General features: G+C 36.6%; 1 protein-coding gene across 1 annotated transcript in view; it reads left to right on the plus strand.

Moving 5' to 3' along the window:
• LOC142631527 (DExH-box ATP-dependent RNA helicase DExH14) overlaps window positions 1-15,324 on the plus strand; it is a 39,089-nt gene that overhangs the window by 4,640 nt on the left and 19,125 nt on the right. Inside the window, exons 9-22 of the mRNA XM_075805693.1 lie at window positions 28-87; window positions 600-671; window positions 810-926; window positions 1,018-1,179; window positions 2,991-3,056; window positions 3,179-3,331; window positions 3,411-3,494; window positions 5,596-5,670; window positions 5,757-5,888; window positions 5,976-6,041; window positions 8,117-8,182; window positions 8,303-8,425; window positions 14,061-14,210; window positions 14,943-15,155. Of these exons, the coding sequence (XP_075661808.1) occupies window positions 28-87; window positions 600-671; window positions 810-926; window positions 1,018-1,179; window positions 2,991-3,056; window positions 3,179-3,331; window positions 3,411-3,494; window positions 5,596-5,670; window positions 5,757-5,888; window positions 5,976-6,041; window positions 8,117-8,182; window positions 8,303-8,425; window positions 14,061-14,210; window positions 14,943-15,155 (1,539 nt within the window). The remainder of the gene's footprint in view (window positions 1-27; window positions 88-599; window positions 672-809; window positions 927-1,017; window positions 1,180-2,990; window positions 3,057-3,178; window positions 3,332-3,410; window positions 3,495-5,595; window positions 5,671-5,756; window positions 5,889-5,975; window positions 6,042-8,116; window positions 8,183-8,302; window positions 8,426-14,060; window positions 14,211-14,942; window positions 15,156-15,324) is intronic.

The following is a 15,324-nucleotide window of genomic DNA, read 5'->3' on the forward strand; positions in this document are numbered from 1 at the left end:
ATTTCTGAAGTGTTCATATACTTGCAGGTTTGTGCTCCAACAGGAGCTGGCAAAACAAATATTGCTATGATTTCCATTCTACATGAGGTGTGCAATCAGTTAGCTGTACCTTGATTACTTTACTATTTTGGGGTTTTAGATTTTGTTATTCTTTGCACTTTGAGGTGGAAGTAAAATACAATTTTGGTTTTATAATAATATTTGATTCCTTGAGCACATTGTGCCGTTATATGGAAGAGGTCCTATGATTTTGTATGAGCTGAGGAATAAATACATCCAATATTTTTATAGACACCCCTCTTATTTTCAGTTATTTTTTTATTTTTTATTTTTTAATTGATATAAAGGCATGCCTTTTGTCATGTCATATGCATATGTAAAATTTTATGCTCTATATAAATGAGTACAATTCAGTTTTTGACTGTTTAAGATTGTTTTAACTTATTGGTGATATTATGATATTTAAAGTTCTTCTTAGGTGTGATACATGAAATATTTTTGAACTCAAATTTAAACTTAAATTAAAGAAATGATACTGGCAGTGTCTGTTGTAGTTTCTGAAATTCAGATGTATGAGTGAGTTTTATGGTTTATTTCAGATTGGTCAGCACTTCAAGGATGGTTACTTGCATAAAAATGAGTTTAAGATAGTTTATGTTGCTCCTATGAAGGTAAAACCAACCCATACATTACTCTTCCCCCCCTTTCCTTCCCCTTTTTCTAATTTTTTTTTTGAGGGATGGGAGGGAACTGGGAAGGGGGCCTCAGTAACCGTGATTGATAGGTTATTTCTGGTCATGTATTTCTAGGCATTAGCTGCAGAGGTCACTTCAACATTTAGTCACCGTTTATCTCCACTGAACATGACTGTGAGAGAACTTACTGGAGACATGCAACTTTCAAAGAATGAACTTGAAGAAACTCAGGTTGCTTGTTTTTTTTTTTAAAGGCATGCTTAGGGGTGCTTTGGAGACATGCATGGTGGAACTAATGGTTTACTAATTGCTTGTCAATCAGATGATAGTGACAACACCTGAAAAGTGGGATGTCATTACGCGCAAGAGTAGTGACATGTCACTTTCAATGATGGTGAAGCTCTTAATTATCGATGAAGTGCATCTCTTGAATGATGATAGAGGCCCTGTAATAGAGGCACTTGTTGCTCGGACCCTCCGTCAGGTAAAGATTTAGTAGATCATCATTTCTTCTCATTGTTGAAAGTAATCACTTTCATCAATGGAAGTTAAATAGATGTGTTCCACTGTAATATATTGTTCATTATCACTCTCAGGCCTTAGCTTTAGATGACTTTTTTTAACATCATATAAATTTTATGCCCTCCTTTACTCATGCCTCTTTTACCAGCTTGGAGAAGTCAGATACTTATGTATGTTATAATGTGATCAAGCGTTAATCCTTCTTTCCTTTCCTTTGTTGTTTTTTTGGTGGGCCACAAGTTTTTCCATTAAAATTTTTACACATTTGGTCCTGAATCTGTAGAGAGTACCAGAAAGGTTTTGATAGGTTGACAGTTGGTGTAGAACATTGTAATTTATGTGACCACCATCTATTAATGGAAGAATAATTTAAAGGACATTGCATAGAGTTAGAGTGTGATGGATCAATAGAGGATTTTTTATATGTAATAAAACTTTTATTAGAAATCAAAAAGTAGAAACTGGTACACAGGATATGTGCAAAGAGGACAATAGGCTAAGCACCAAAAGAACAAGAATCAAGCATCTCAAACATATTATCAAAAGAAAACAGAGACGAAGCATTTATCCACTGAAATAAAGATTTGAGTCTTAAGATCATGTACTGATTTCTCTTGTCCCTCAAAGGTCCATGCATTTCTTTCACACCATAGGCACTATATGAGACAATGGGGTTTCGCACTCCAAATCATGACTTTTGGGTCCACGCAGCCTGCGGTTCCAGCTTTTTAGGAGATCCTCCACCCGTTCTGGCTCTACATAACTCCGAACAATGCGAAAGTCATGCCCTACAGCTCATAAGCAATAGGGGAGTGAAGAAGTATATGAATTACAGTTTCCCCAGCTGATTTACACAAACATCACGTCAACACCAATCGATTATTTTTATTGGTCAATTGGATTTTATTTTAGGACTTATTGGTTAATTAAGTTATTAATATTATATTAATTTCTAGAGTTGAGGTTATTTTTGTAGTCCTAGTAGTTATTTTATTTTTTGGGAGCTCAAAAACCCTAGTAGTCTATGTAAGCATGTTACTCAACATTCAGCTACCACATGACAATCCAAAAGCAATCCTAATGCACGACAAAACCAAAACTGATACAACAACAACAATAACAAAGTTCAGAATGAGTGCGGCATGAAGAGATTTTTTGAGTTTGGGGGCAGCATAAGATTAACATTGAATAACATCATATAGATTATTGGATCTTCTTGTGGAAAGTGCATTTGAGAAAATCTGAAGAAAGTGATTTTGGTACCAAAAAACCTTTGTTTTGTCATGTTTTACATTGGATAATTGTATTAAGAGTATTGGATCTTGTTGGGAATGGTGTGTTGTAGAAGATTAGGGCACTGCAAAATGCCTTAAATGCCGTATCTTATAAGATTGAATCAATTTACTGTTCCAATTATTTACATTTTTTTTTGTAATACTCCTTCCGATTGCAGAGACAAAAAAGAAAAAGAAAAAGAAAAAGAATTCAGTTAGTCCTATAAAGTTTAGATTTGTGTCTCCAGTAACTTGTGACTGGGTGGATCATTAACTATTTTAGTGGAAAAATCTGCAATTTTTACTTGTTCTTATTGACAGACAAGTTTCACCCAACCTGATGATGTGTATGACTAAATGTCTTAGGTGATGCCATGTGGATCAATATGTCAGTTTTGCGAAAGTATTTGGTTTTTGTATTATACTTTGGAAATGTAGTAATTGTAACATAATTGGTTGTAATTCTATGTACTTGCTTGTATTTTTTTTTCTCTTACAGGTGGAGTCATCACAAACAATGATACGTATTGTGGGGCTTTCAGCCACCCTACCAAATTATTTGGAGGTTTTTTGGCCATATAATTCTTACTTATAATTTCCTTCTCATTAGCCTGTAGAGGCTAAATTTGAAGCCTCATTTGCATTTCGCTTTTTAATATGGATTCTATCTCTTCTGTGAGCACCCAGGTGGCACAATTTCTGAGAGTGAATCCAGAGGCGGGACTCTTCTTCTTTGATTCTAGTTATCGTCCTGTTCCTCTTGCTCAACAATATGTTGGAATTAGTGAGCAGAACTATTTAGCTCGCAATGAATTGCTGAATGAGATTTGCTATAAAAAGGTTTGTGCTTTTGATCTTGGCTCATGTGAGTAATTTGTTGGGATGTCAATATATTAGTTTATGATACTTTTTTTGCCAGATTGTTGATTCATTAAGGCAAGGTCATCAGGCAATGGTGTTTGTTCATTCACGCAAGGACACAGCAAAAACAGCTCAGAAATTGGTATACCCTTCTACTTTCCAATTAAATGTAATCAATTTGGATGTATTTTTGCCTTGAACTCCTTGTTATGCAGGTTTCCATTAATAATGTTGTTATCACTACATTAGCTTGTTATTAAGAAAGCTTTTGTGATGAGGGTACCAAAATTAGTGACCATTTGGATTTGAATCACCAAATTTAGTGCTAATTGGATTGTGGAAGGCCGATGAGGATGGGATTTTAATGTAGTTATATTTCCCAGTGAAAGGCTGGTGGAAGCAGGTCCTCTCTAGCTATGTGGGAATTTTTAGACTTCATTCCTGAGCAAGTTTTGACTGAGGTTTTTATTGATGGGTGGGCGATTCATGTGGTCCAACAATCAGGAAGTTCCTTCCATATCGAGATTGGATTGATTTCTGGTTTCATAAGATTGGGAAGCACATTTTTCCTCAGCTCAAAGCTTGCTTCCTAGTACGCTTTGGACCATTTTCCTATTATGCTTGAAAATGGGAGTTTCAAGAGGGGTAAGTCTCACTTTAAGTTCGAAAATATGTGGCTGAGGTCAGAGGTGTTTGTGTAGAAGGTGAAGCAGTGGTGGGAGAATCATCATTACCAAGGTTCCTAAGGCTTCGTTTGGGAGTTTCTAAGGGAATGGGATGGAATGATCTTAAGGGAATGAAAATGAATGTATTTAAGCAAGGGAAAATAATGGAATGGAATGAAACTAAGTAACCTTGATTGGATGTTTTAAAATAAAGGAATGAAAGTGAATGAAAATGAATGGAATGTAAGTAATATTGTTTGAGAGTAATATAGAGGGAATGAAATGGAATCATTTTATGATAATATTACTATTAGACTCCTATTTTAAAATAGAGGGTTGATATGTAGGGGTATTTTGAGAGTTTTAGTTAAAAATTTATTAAATCTAATTCCATTCCCTCCCATTCCTCCCAATTTCAGGGGAATGAAAATTAGAGGTTTTAAGGAAATAAAGAGGAATGAATATTCCCTCTTACCCATTCAATTCCCTCCCACTTAAACTCCCAAACAAGGGAAGAGAAGAATATTCTAAAATTATTATTTTCATTCATTTTCATTCCATTACATTCCCTCCTCCCAAACGAGGGCTAAGTTTTGTACTTTGTCAAAATTAAGAGCTGTGAAGCAAGACCTAAATTTGATGGAACAAAGACAAATTTGGAGATGTGGGTGTTTGGAAGAAAGAGTTGCTAAGGGAGGTCAAGGAATTGGATGCGAAAGAGGAGATGAGAGCTTTATTTGTGGAGGGAAAATCCAAATGGGAGTTGAGTGGAGGTGTGAGTTACAATAAGTCATGTTAATTGAGGAGGAAAGCTGGAGACTGAAGTCAAGAGTTTTGCGGCTTAGGGAAGAGGACGGCAATGCTAAAATTTATATGTAGAGGAGAAAACTATTATGGATTAAGAAGAAATTAGAGAGGGCATCGTATTTTACAAACATGTATAATATTAGTGCTCATTTGAATTGAATCACCAAATTTAATGTTTATTTGAATTTTAATTTTCATTAATGTTTTGTTATGATTGAGGATTGTGTGGGATTGTGTTATTTTCCTAATTGATGTTTCCTGGAAGCCTATCTAATGTAGGGGACATATGATTTGAGAAATAAAAATTTAATGTTGGAATTTTCCAATAGCTGGGTGATGATTCCTGGCAACCTAGGTGTTGATTCCTAGGCCTATCATTTCTTTTTGTTTAATTTTCTTCAATTTTTCCATTGAATTTTGTCCTGCATCACTTTGGATGGTTGTCAAAGCAATTGAAGCAGCTATAGCAATATGAATTTATGCACCTTTTCAAATTCTACTCATAACAAGCGTTCCATTCATGAATATATTGTCATTATATCTGATCATCTTACCTGTCTGATTTTTTGTCGACAACAGCTGATTATGCCTTTTGTTCTCCAATGAGTGATAGATCTGTATGTTTTTTGAAATTACATTTCTTGTTAAAGATTTCAAATGCCAATGAATGCGTTTATGGGTATTATGTGTGTCTATGATGGGGCAATCTTATTTGAAGTTTATCAGTGTGTTCTATGCTTACACTAATCTTTTTTATGGCATGTTGAACAGGTTGAACTTGGCCGAAAATTTGATGATCTTGATCTCTTTAGCAATGATAAACATCCACAGTTTGACTTAATCAAGGCAGGGAACTTAATGCTTCATTTTCTTCGGTTGTTCTTAGGACCTTTTTCTCTTTTTGTTCTTAGATTTTCCTTTATGCTTTTCAGAGGGAAGTAGTTAAGTCTAGAAACAAAGATCTTGTTGAACTTTTTGAATATGGAATCGGTGTTCATCATGCTGGGATGCTACGTGCTGATAGAGGTTTGACTGAGCGGCTTTTCTCTGATGGACTCTTGAAGGTAAAGCTCATTCAATTTTCACTCATAGTTCAGTAATTTTGGATTTTCACTGACATATTTGCGCATTTTTATAATTTGCTGCTTTAGGTACTTGTTTGTACAGCAACTTTGGCATGGGGTGTAAATTTGCCTGCTCACACTGTTGTGATAAAGGTTTGTGGTAATTGTTTTATTTGTTCATTGCAAGTGTTCTCTGTTTAACTGTTGCATCAGTGCAATTTAAGTAATCTATTTTCTAATCGCATAACCAAAGACAAGTGGATAATAGGCTAGTTGGAATAAAGTTTTACATTATCCTCAATATCAATTGTTTTACTTCTAAGTCTGTCTATTCTTTGCTTGGTCAAACTTTTCTACTTCTTTTACATGTTTTTGGAATAATAGACGATTTGGGTCGTGCTTTCAACCCTCCTCTGCTGTAAAGTTTGAGCACATTTTTTTTTTAAAATTTTTTTTTGATTAGTAATGAAAAATATATTAAAATTTTAAAAAGTGTTGCCTGAGTCTACAGGAAGTATACATTAGGGACAAAGTACAATCCAGTGCATAAAGTACAAGAGTCCATTAAACCATGAACTAAAACAAAAAAGAATGAAACCCTAACACTGCAACTCAGTCCAAAAGGGGCTCAATGAAGAAAGGTTTAAGATCTGGAACTGTTTTTTTTTTTTTGAATCCTCAAAGTGCCGGTTATTTCTCTTCCACCAAATGCACCACATCAAAAAATGAGGGACAACTATCCACATAGCACCATTCCAATGTAGCCTAAACTTTCCTTGCCAACAAGCCAAAAGCTCAACTATTGTCTTCGGCAAAACCCAATAGACTATAAGTCAGAAGCAAATAGGACAATGGATAAAGGAGGTGGTCTACTAATTCCCCGTTTCTTATATATAACATCAATCTAAAATCCAAAATTTCCGTTTCCATAAATTATCAATTGTCAAAATATTCCCTAAATTTACAGTCCAAAAAAAAAAAAAAAAACTCTAGGAGGGATCTTAGGCTTCCAAATAGTCTTCCAAGGGAAGGACTGGTCTATTCTTTTTGTCAATATCTGGTAATACTATTGAACCTCAAAACCTCTTCTCTTAGCAGGCATCCAACAAATATTATCTTCCCCATCTCCCCTCAAAGAGACTCCATAAATACTATCCATGAAATTGGATAAAGACTCTAATTCTCAATCCTGAATTGCTCTTACAAAATTCAAATCCCAAATCAGCTACATAAGCCTCCTTATTTCGACTTATAGTGAATAATTCTCGATAGCACATTCTCAAAGGGGTGTCCCCACACCAAATGTCCTGCCAGAATTTAACAATAGACCTAACCCCAACCTCAAACTGGATGTGACGAGAGAAAGAAGGCCAGTCACGGCTAATGGACTTCCACAACACTCACTCCAGAAGGACTAGTTACGGGAAGAGAGCACCAACCTCCCCCTTTACAACCATAGTTAATCCCCATCACTCTCCTCCACAAAGCCTGTCGCCCATTCCCAAATCTCCTTAGCCATTTTCCAAATAGCGCTTTATTAAAACTTCTCAAACTTCTAATAGCCAAGCCCCCAGATTGAAGAGGAGCACAAACCATAGCCCATTTCACCAAGTGAGTTTTTTTATCATCCCCCATACCACTCCAAAGAAAGTTTTGTTGAAGTTGTTCAATACGGTTTGCAACCTCCACCGGGATAGGAAAAAGAGAGGAAATAAATTGGTATATTAGATAAAGTACTCTTAATTAAAGTACACATGCTGCAACTGAGATGACTTTCTTTTTGTTCAGCTTGTTGAAAACTTTAACTTGCCAGTTTTAGCAAGCAGATGCATGGCTCTGTCTAGCAATGTGCTGAAACTGAAATTTGCATGTGCTATCACGGTTGTTTGTTACCAATAGGATCCCTTTTCAATTCAGTTGGTTTATTTTGCATCTTTGCATCTCAAGAGTACCCTTTCTATGAAACACTTAAATGAAGTGTCGCCCCATTAAGAGAAAAGCTAGTATGAAAAGTTGTAACTTTGATGGAAATTTATGAAAGTACTAATGTTCAAAACCAATTTTGACTACATTTACTGATTTACATACACACACAAAATGTGTGTGCACACGTGTATACTTGCAAATGTTATTGGTTATGAATATATTAGCATTTGTAGCCTGATAAGTCTCATATAGTTTTCACGTTTGTCCTCTTATGTTGCCATCTGCGTGGTGTCATCCTTCAGGGGACACAATTATATGATCCGAAGGCTGGTGGGTGGCGAGATCTAGGCATGCTTGATGTTATGCAGGTAAGACCTGAAATTTTCTGTTGGAAATACATATAAAAACAAGTTCATTTAATATACAGCTGCGGTTGTTGATTTACTGTGTAGCTGTTTTTACTGATCACATTGATATATTTGTTTTAGATCTTTGGACGGGCTGGTAGACCTCAGTTTGACAAAAGTGGTGAAGGCATCATCATCACATCCCATGACAAACTAGCCTACTATTTGCGGTTGCTGACGAGTCAACTCCCCATTGAAAGCCAGGTTATGTGTTGTTTAACTGATTTTAAAAGATTAAAACATTTCATTAGAGATGTATGCTGTATTTTTAATGTTCATCAGAGCTGGGTCACTTAAGGAATAATTAACTCCGAAACCATATCTGAAGGTTACTTTCCTTGGGTGTTGAAAACAATTGCGACACCATTATGTGAAAATTTGGACCATGGTTAACTAAAAGTTCAAAAGCTTCGCCCTTATCATCTATTACGTAGGACTATGTCTATATGGTTGTTTAATTTCTTCAAGGAAGCTACACATGCGCATTAAAAAGAACTCTAGTGGGTATAGTTGGGGAGTTATGGAGAAGGATGTTTAGATTTCTTCGAGGAAGTTCATGCTTCTTGTTGCTTTGTGTTTGTTTGGCAATTGCTTATTTGCCTTTTGTTTCAGCTTGTTTGCAAATAATCTAACTTTTAGCTTTTTGGAAATAAACTAGCTTTTAGTTTTTTTTCACACATTTAACATAAAAGTTATCAAAAACTATATATCTTTTGATAAACACTATGCAAATAAGCTATTGCCAAACAGACTTGAGTAAGATTTCGTTGCTTGGTGGACATTCCTTCGTAGGTACTCCTAGCTTTGTGCTGGCGAAAAAATTAAAGGCTCTGAAAGAGGACATTGTGCAATGGAATCGTCGAGAGTTTGGTAATATAGCGCGTCAAAAGAAACAATTCCTGGAGGAGTTGATAACCCTAGACGCCAAGGAGGGGGATGTAGGTCTCTCTGATGGGGAGATTGTTCATAGGGCTGGTTTGAGATCCCAGGTGGAGCATCTTCTTTCATTAGAAGAAATATCTTGGAGACAAAAATCTAGGATGTTATGTATCAAGGAGGGGGATAATAACACCAAGTTTTTTCACAAAATGGCTAACTCCCATAGACGTTCTAATCATCTAAAGACTTTGGAGGTGGATGGGGTGGTCTTTGAAGAGGCCTCCGAGGTAACTTTTCAAGCTGTACAATTTTATAAAAATTTGTACAAGGAGACTGAGGAGTGGAGGCCTTTTGTGGAGGGTTTGGAGTTTGATCGCATTGACAACAGGGAAAGGGTTTGGCTTGAAAGGAAGTTTGAGAGAGAGGAGATTCTTCAAGTTGTTAGGGATCTGGAAGGGGACAAAGCTCCAGGTCCGGATGGGTTCACTATGGCGTTCTATCATCATTGCTGGAAGGTAGTGGAGAAAGATGTCTTAGCGGTCTTTGAAGAATTTTTCCATCATTGCAAGTTTGAAAAATCCCTTAATGCGACCTTCATTGCTTTAATTCCTAAAAGGAATGGTGCTTCCAACATCAGAGACTTTCGTCCTATTAGTTTGGTGGGGAGTGTGTATAAAATCCTGGCTAAGGTCTTGGCTAACCGCTTGAGAGTGGTTTTAGATCAATTGATTTCTGAGAATCAAAATAGCTTTGTGGGTGGAAGACAAATCCTTGACTCAGTTCTCATTGCGAATGAGTGTGTGGATAGTCGTGGGAAGAGTAGGGTCCCTGGAGTCATTTGTAAGCTCGATATGGAGAAAGCCTACGATCATGTGAATTGGGAGGCTTTGTTGTATTTGCTGAACAGGATGGGTTTTGGAGTGAAGTGGTGTAAGTGGATCCGTTCTTGTATATCCACAATTCAGTTCTCTGTTTTGATTAATGGGTCCCCAGCTGATTTCTTTGGTAGCTCAAGGGGTTTAAGACAGGGAGATCCGCTATCTCCTATGCTATTTTTGATTTTGATGGAGGTGCTTAGTAGGATGTTGAGAAGAATGGAGGGAGCTGGCTTGATCCGTGGTTTTAATGTTGAGGGTAGGAGGGATGGTGGGGAACGTGTTTCACATCTACTATTTGCAGATGATACTATACTCTTTTGTGATGCAAATGTGGAGCAAATTCTTCATATTCGGTTGTTGCTCCTTAGTTTTCAGGCGGTAACAGGTTTGAAGGTCAATGTGCATAAGAGCGAAATGGTTCCTATAGGGGAGGTTGGTGATGTGCATGCTGCGAGGATATTTTGGGCTGCAGAGTTGGATCTTTACCTATGTTGTATCTTGGCATGCCGCTGGGGGCTCCTCACAACTCCCCTTCAATTTGGAACACAATTTTGGAAAGTATTAACCGGAAATTATCTGGATGGAAGAGGTTGTACTTGTCTAAGGGGGGTCGTTTGACATTACTCAAGAGTACGCTTTCTAGTCTTCCGACTTACTTTCTATCGTTGTTCTCTATTCCTACTCATGTGGCTAATAAAATTGAAAAGATGCAAAGGGATTTCCTGTGGGGAGATAGCAAGATTCACTTGGTAGGATGGGACAAAGTTTGTGCGCCTATAGCCAATGGTGGCTTAGGGATAAGGAAACTCACTACCTTTAATAAGGCTCTTTTGGGGAAATGGTTGTGGCGGTTTGGTACGGAAGAGGGTCGTTTATGGAGGCGGGTAGTAGCTTCAAAATATGGGGAAGAGTGGGGGGGATGGACCTCAAAGCTGGGTAGGGGAGCTCATGGGTGTGGTTTGTGGAGAAGCATCCGTATGGGTTGGGAGGATTTCAGTAAAAATTGTCAATTTGTGGTTGGGTTGGGGAATAGGGTGAGGTTTTGGCAGGATGGGTGGCATGGGGATCAACCTTTTCAGTTGGCTTTTCCTAGGCTGTATGGCATTGTCATTGATAAGGAGGCTTCTGTTGAAGCTTCTTTGCATAGGCAGGGGGCGGAGGATAGAAGATCTTGGAATGTTCGGTTTAGTAGATTTTTTAATGATTGGGAGATGGATGAAGGGCTGCGGTTTCTTCGTATGTTGGGTGCTATAATCCCTCCTATGGATGTTGGTGACCGGATGAGATGGAAATTGAAGCGTAATGGGGCTTTTGACATCCGGTCGTACTATTACAAATTAAGAAATTCTCCTTCAACTATCTTTCCTTGGAAAGCTATTTGGAGAGTTAAGGCCCCTAGGCGAGTTTCTTTTTTTGTTTGGTGCGTAGCTTGGAATAAGATCCTAACGGGAGACAATGCGAGATTGAGGAGATTGGTTTTTGTGGATTGGTGCATTATGTGCCGTCATGGTGGAGAGACGATAGATCACCTTCTTCTTCATTGTGAGGTGGCCTATCGGTTATGGAGCTTTGTTTTTATAACTTTTGGCTTGGCTTGGGTTATGCCTAGTTTGGTTCCGAGACTTGCTTTTTGGATGGTGGAATTATTTGGGGAAGCATTCGTCTCAGATCTGGAATTTAGTCCCGCTGTGCATCCTTTGGTGTATTTGGAAGGAGCGGAACCGGAGGACTTTTGAGGATTTGGATAGTTCTAGGGATCAGTTGCTTGCTTCTTTTTGTGGAACTCTTTTTGATTGGTCTCGGGCGTGGGGACTCACGTCTAGTGATTCCCTCCCTTCTTTTCTTTGTTCCCTTCTCTTTTTGTAATTCTCTGTTGTTTGGTTTTCTCTCTTGTTTCTCTTTGTTTTCTTTTTCTTGTATTTCTGGGTTGCTCTGTGTTTTTCAGGCATAGAGTAACCTTCGTATATATATCATTCTTACTTATCAAAAAAAAAGATTTCGTTGCTTATTTATTTATTTATTTATTTTTTTGAGCAAAGATTTCATTGCTTAATTAGCACTAGATCAGGAAATAACATTATGCTTCTTGCTTTTTCAAGTGATCAAACTGCCCCTAGAAAGGTGCAATATCCAGTAGTAGATCTCCATCTGAGGGTGATCTTACCCAATTTAAATTTGTGAATGCTTCCACACATAAATGACCATTTTCTTTATACAAAAATCAGCGGCTTGGATGTGCTTTGAGATACTTCACAATCCTATGGGTTTTCTAGTTAGCTCAACTAGTGAAGTCTATTGTCATCGAAAAAAAGATTTGGGATTCGAACTTGTCTACACCAAAAACCAATTAGTATCTTGGCCTAATGATAAAGAGCAATAACCATGGAGCAGATACCATAGGTTGAAATTCTATTATAATATATATATTAATTATATATATAAAGATACTTCACAATCTTGAGAGTTGCCTCCCAATGTGAGAAACGAGGAACAACCATGTACTAAATTTCAACACTAACTGCAAAGGATATATCTAGGCGAGTGATGGTGAGATAATTCAACTTACCAACTAGATGACAGCAGCGCTTAGGATTGGATAACAACTTCCCAAATCCTTATAAAGTTTGACATTAGGATCCATAGGCATCTGTACAAGTTTATAGCCTAACAAACCTGTTTCTTCTGAAATGTCTTAACACATATTTTCTCTGTGAAAAAATAGTTCCTTCTTTAGATTGCACCATCTCAATGCCCAAGTTGTAGCACAACTTTCCTAAATCCTTAGTGCAAAACAAGTTTTGAAGGAATGTCTTCCAACTTGTTAATTTCCTTCTTGTCCTCACTAGTGATAATTATGCAATCAACATACACAATTAATGAGATCTTTCCTCTTTCAAAGGTATAAGAGAAGATAGAGTGATTAGATTAGTAATGATGTGATTTAAATTTGATCATTGCTTCACTGAACTTACCAAAACAAGCTCGAGAGATTGCTTAAGGCCATGTATGGCTTTATGAAGTCTGTACACCTTACCTGACTCCCCCTGAGCAACAAAACCAGGTGGTTGAATGTTGTACCATGTTGGGGTACGTTGTAACTCTTTGGTTGATTTCATGGATCTCTAAATCTATGATTGTACTTCCCCCACACCCTCCCTCTCCCCCCAAAAAAAAGGAAAAAAAATCTAGTGGGTACTGAAGTTTTAAACAATTATGCTTATTCTACACCTAAATGTGTTTGAAACAAAAATAGAAACCATAACAATAATTTATTGAGTTTAGAGTGTTGTTGTTTATGATCTGAGTTACTAGGATAAGATGTAATAGAATAGAAGTGATAGAAGGGTTGGGCTTTATGCAAAATTTTGTTAATTTACTTAGTTAAGTTATCTCTATTATGCCTCATTCTCTCTCGTAGGATTTATGCACAAACAAGATGTTGAAAAAAGCCCCCTTTTTTGGTTGGTATAGTTTGGGCAAATTTCATGATGAAGTAAAGGTGTTAGTATGCGTTTGGATTGCGTCTGCGTTGCAATTATTTATTTATTTATTATTATTATTTTTTTTAGAATCGTGTTTCTATGGCTTTATGTCACACCGGTGGATCCCGTGCACTGTTCACGGAATCCACAAACTTTTTTTTATATTTTATTTTAGCAACTTTTTTTATTAAAAATAGGTTCCATGACACTATTCACACGTTTAAAAATTATTTTGCTACAGTGTTTTCAGTTTTCAGCAAAATAAGCGGTAATCAAACGGACCCATAATCAGACTGGAAAATGGAAACTTTTCATAAACTATATTTATCATTGGACCCTTTTTTTTTTTCCCAAGCTAGTGCAAAGTGAGATGTTAAGTTAATAAATTGTTTGTAAGAGCAGGAATTAGAAGGAGATAGATAATACACTTGGTGTTTCATTATTTCAGATTAATTATTCGGCGATGCTGCAATTCATATGTTTTTTATTTCCCTATACTGCAAGTTTTACATGTTTGCATCGTCCAATAAATCTGAAGATTATATTGTTAATTATTGCTTCACTTTTTGATTTTGTGATTTCTTTCTTTATATTTTGCAGTTTATTAGCTCCCTGAAAGATAATTTAAATGCGGAAGTAGCTTTGGGTACAGTCACTAATGTTAAGGAAGCTTGTGCATGGCTTGGATATACATATCTTTTTATAAGGATGAGGTTGAATCCGTTGGCATATGGTATCGGATGGGATGAGGTATTGTATGTCTGTTCATACTGTTCTCTGATGCAAATATGATGATCTGATATGATATAGTCTAGCTCCTGATAATGTCTGGTTTGACAAGTAAATATAGACATTTACTTGTGTTGAACATTTTTACTGATGTCTATGCCATTTGTTTTCCCCTACATTTTTGGATTTTAGCTTTTTCATATTTTCTGCTTAACAGACTACTATAATATCTGTTACCACACATTGAATAAAATTTTCCCTAATGAAAATTTTAGTAATACGCTTTGAGTACTCCTTGAAGTCCAATGAGTGATCTTGGATATTAGCTATGAAATGATACATAGAGAGATGGTGACATGTAACAAGCCTTAATGCAAATGCAAATAAGATCAACCAGAATGAATAAAAAATCTACAGATTTAATCTGTGGGTGGCTATTTGTTGATGAGCAGCCCGGTGAGAGGAATATGTCTCCCAAGTCCCAATAACTAAACTTTCTACAAGGGTTGATCTTTCCAGTTTTTTCTCTCTCCAGTGGGCAAGCTTTCTCTTCCTTGGTGGAATGTCTAAGGAATGCATATACTATGAGCACTTAGCTTGGAGGAAATGTCTGACATTTTACCCCCCCCGACACTTGTTGAACATGTTCTTGGTTATTGGTCATAATTTGGTACTAATAAAGTGCTCACAAATGTATATTTTTATTAACTGTAAGGGTGCTTACACAATGGATCTTTTACTTTTTTTTGACAGGTTATTGTAGATCCTGGTTTAAGTTCAAAGCAAAGAGCTCTTGTAACAGATGCTGCGCGGTCACTTGACAAAGCAAAAATGATGCGGTTTGATGAGAAAAGTGGCAATTTTTACTGTACAGAGCTTGGTCGCATTGCAAGCCACTTCTATATTCAGTATTCTAGTGTTGAAACTTACAATGAAATGTTGAGACGCCACATGAATGATAGCGAGGTTATTGTTTACAACCTATTGCTTATGCTACATGTTTCCTTTGTACTTGATGTTTAAATTTTTTGGGCTACTTTTTGATATATTATTTAACTTCTTTTTGTTATGCTAAACTTTACTTATAAAAAAAATTCCTTTAAAGAAAACATAGATTAAGGAATACTTACCTAGA

The sequence above is a fragment of the Castanea sativa genome, chromosome 4 (genome assembly GCF_040712315.1).
Source record: "Castanea sativa cultivar Marrone di Chiusa Pesio chromosome 4, ASM4071231v1".
Classification (NCBI taxonomy): Eukaryota; Viridiplantae; Streptophyta; class Magnoliopsida; order Fagales; family Fagaceae; genus Castanea; species Castanea sativa.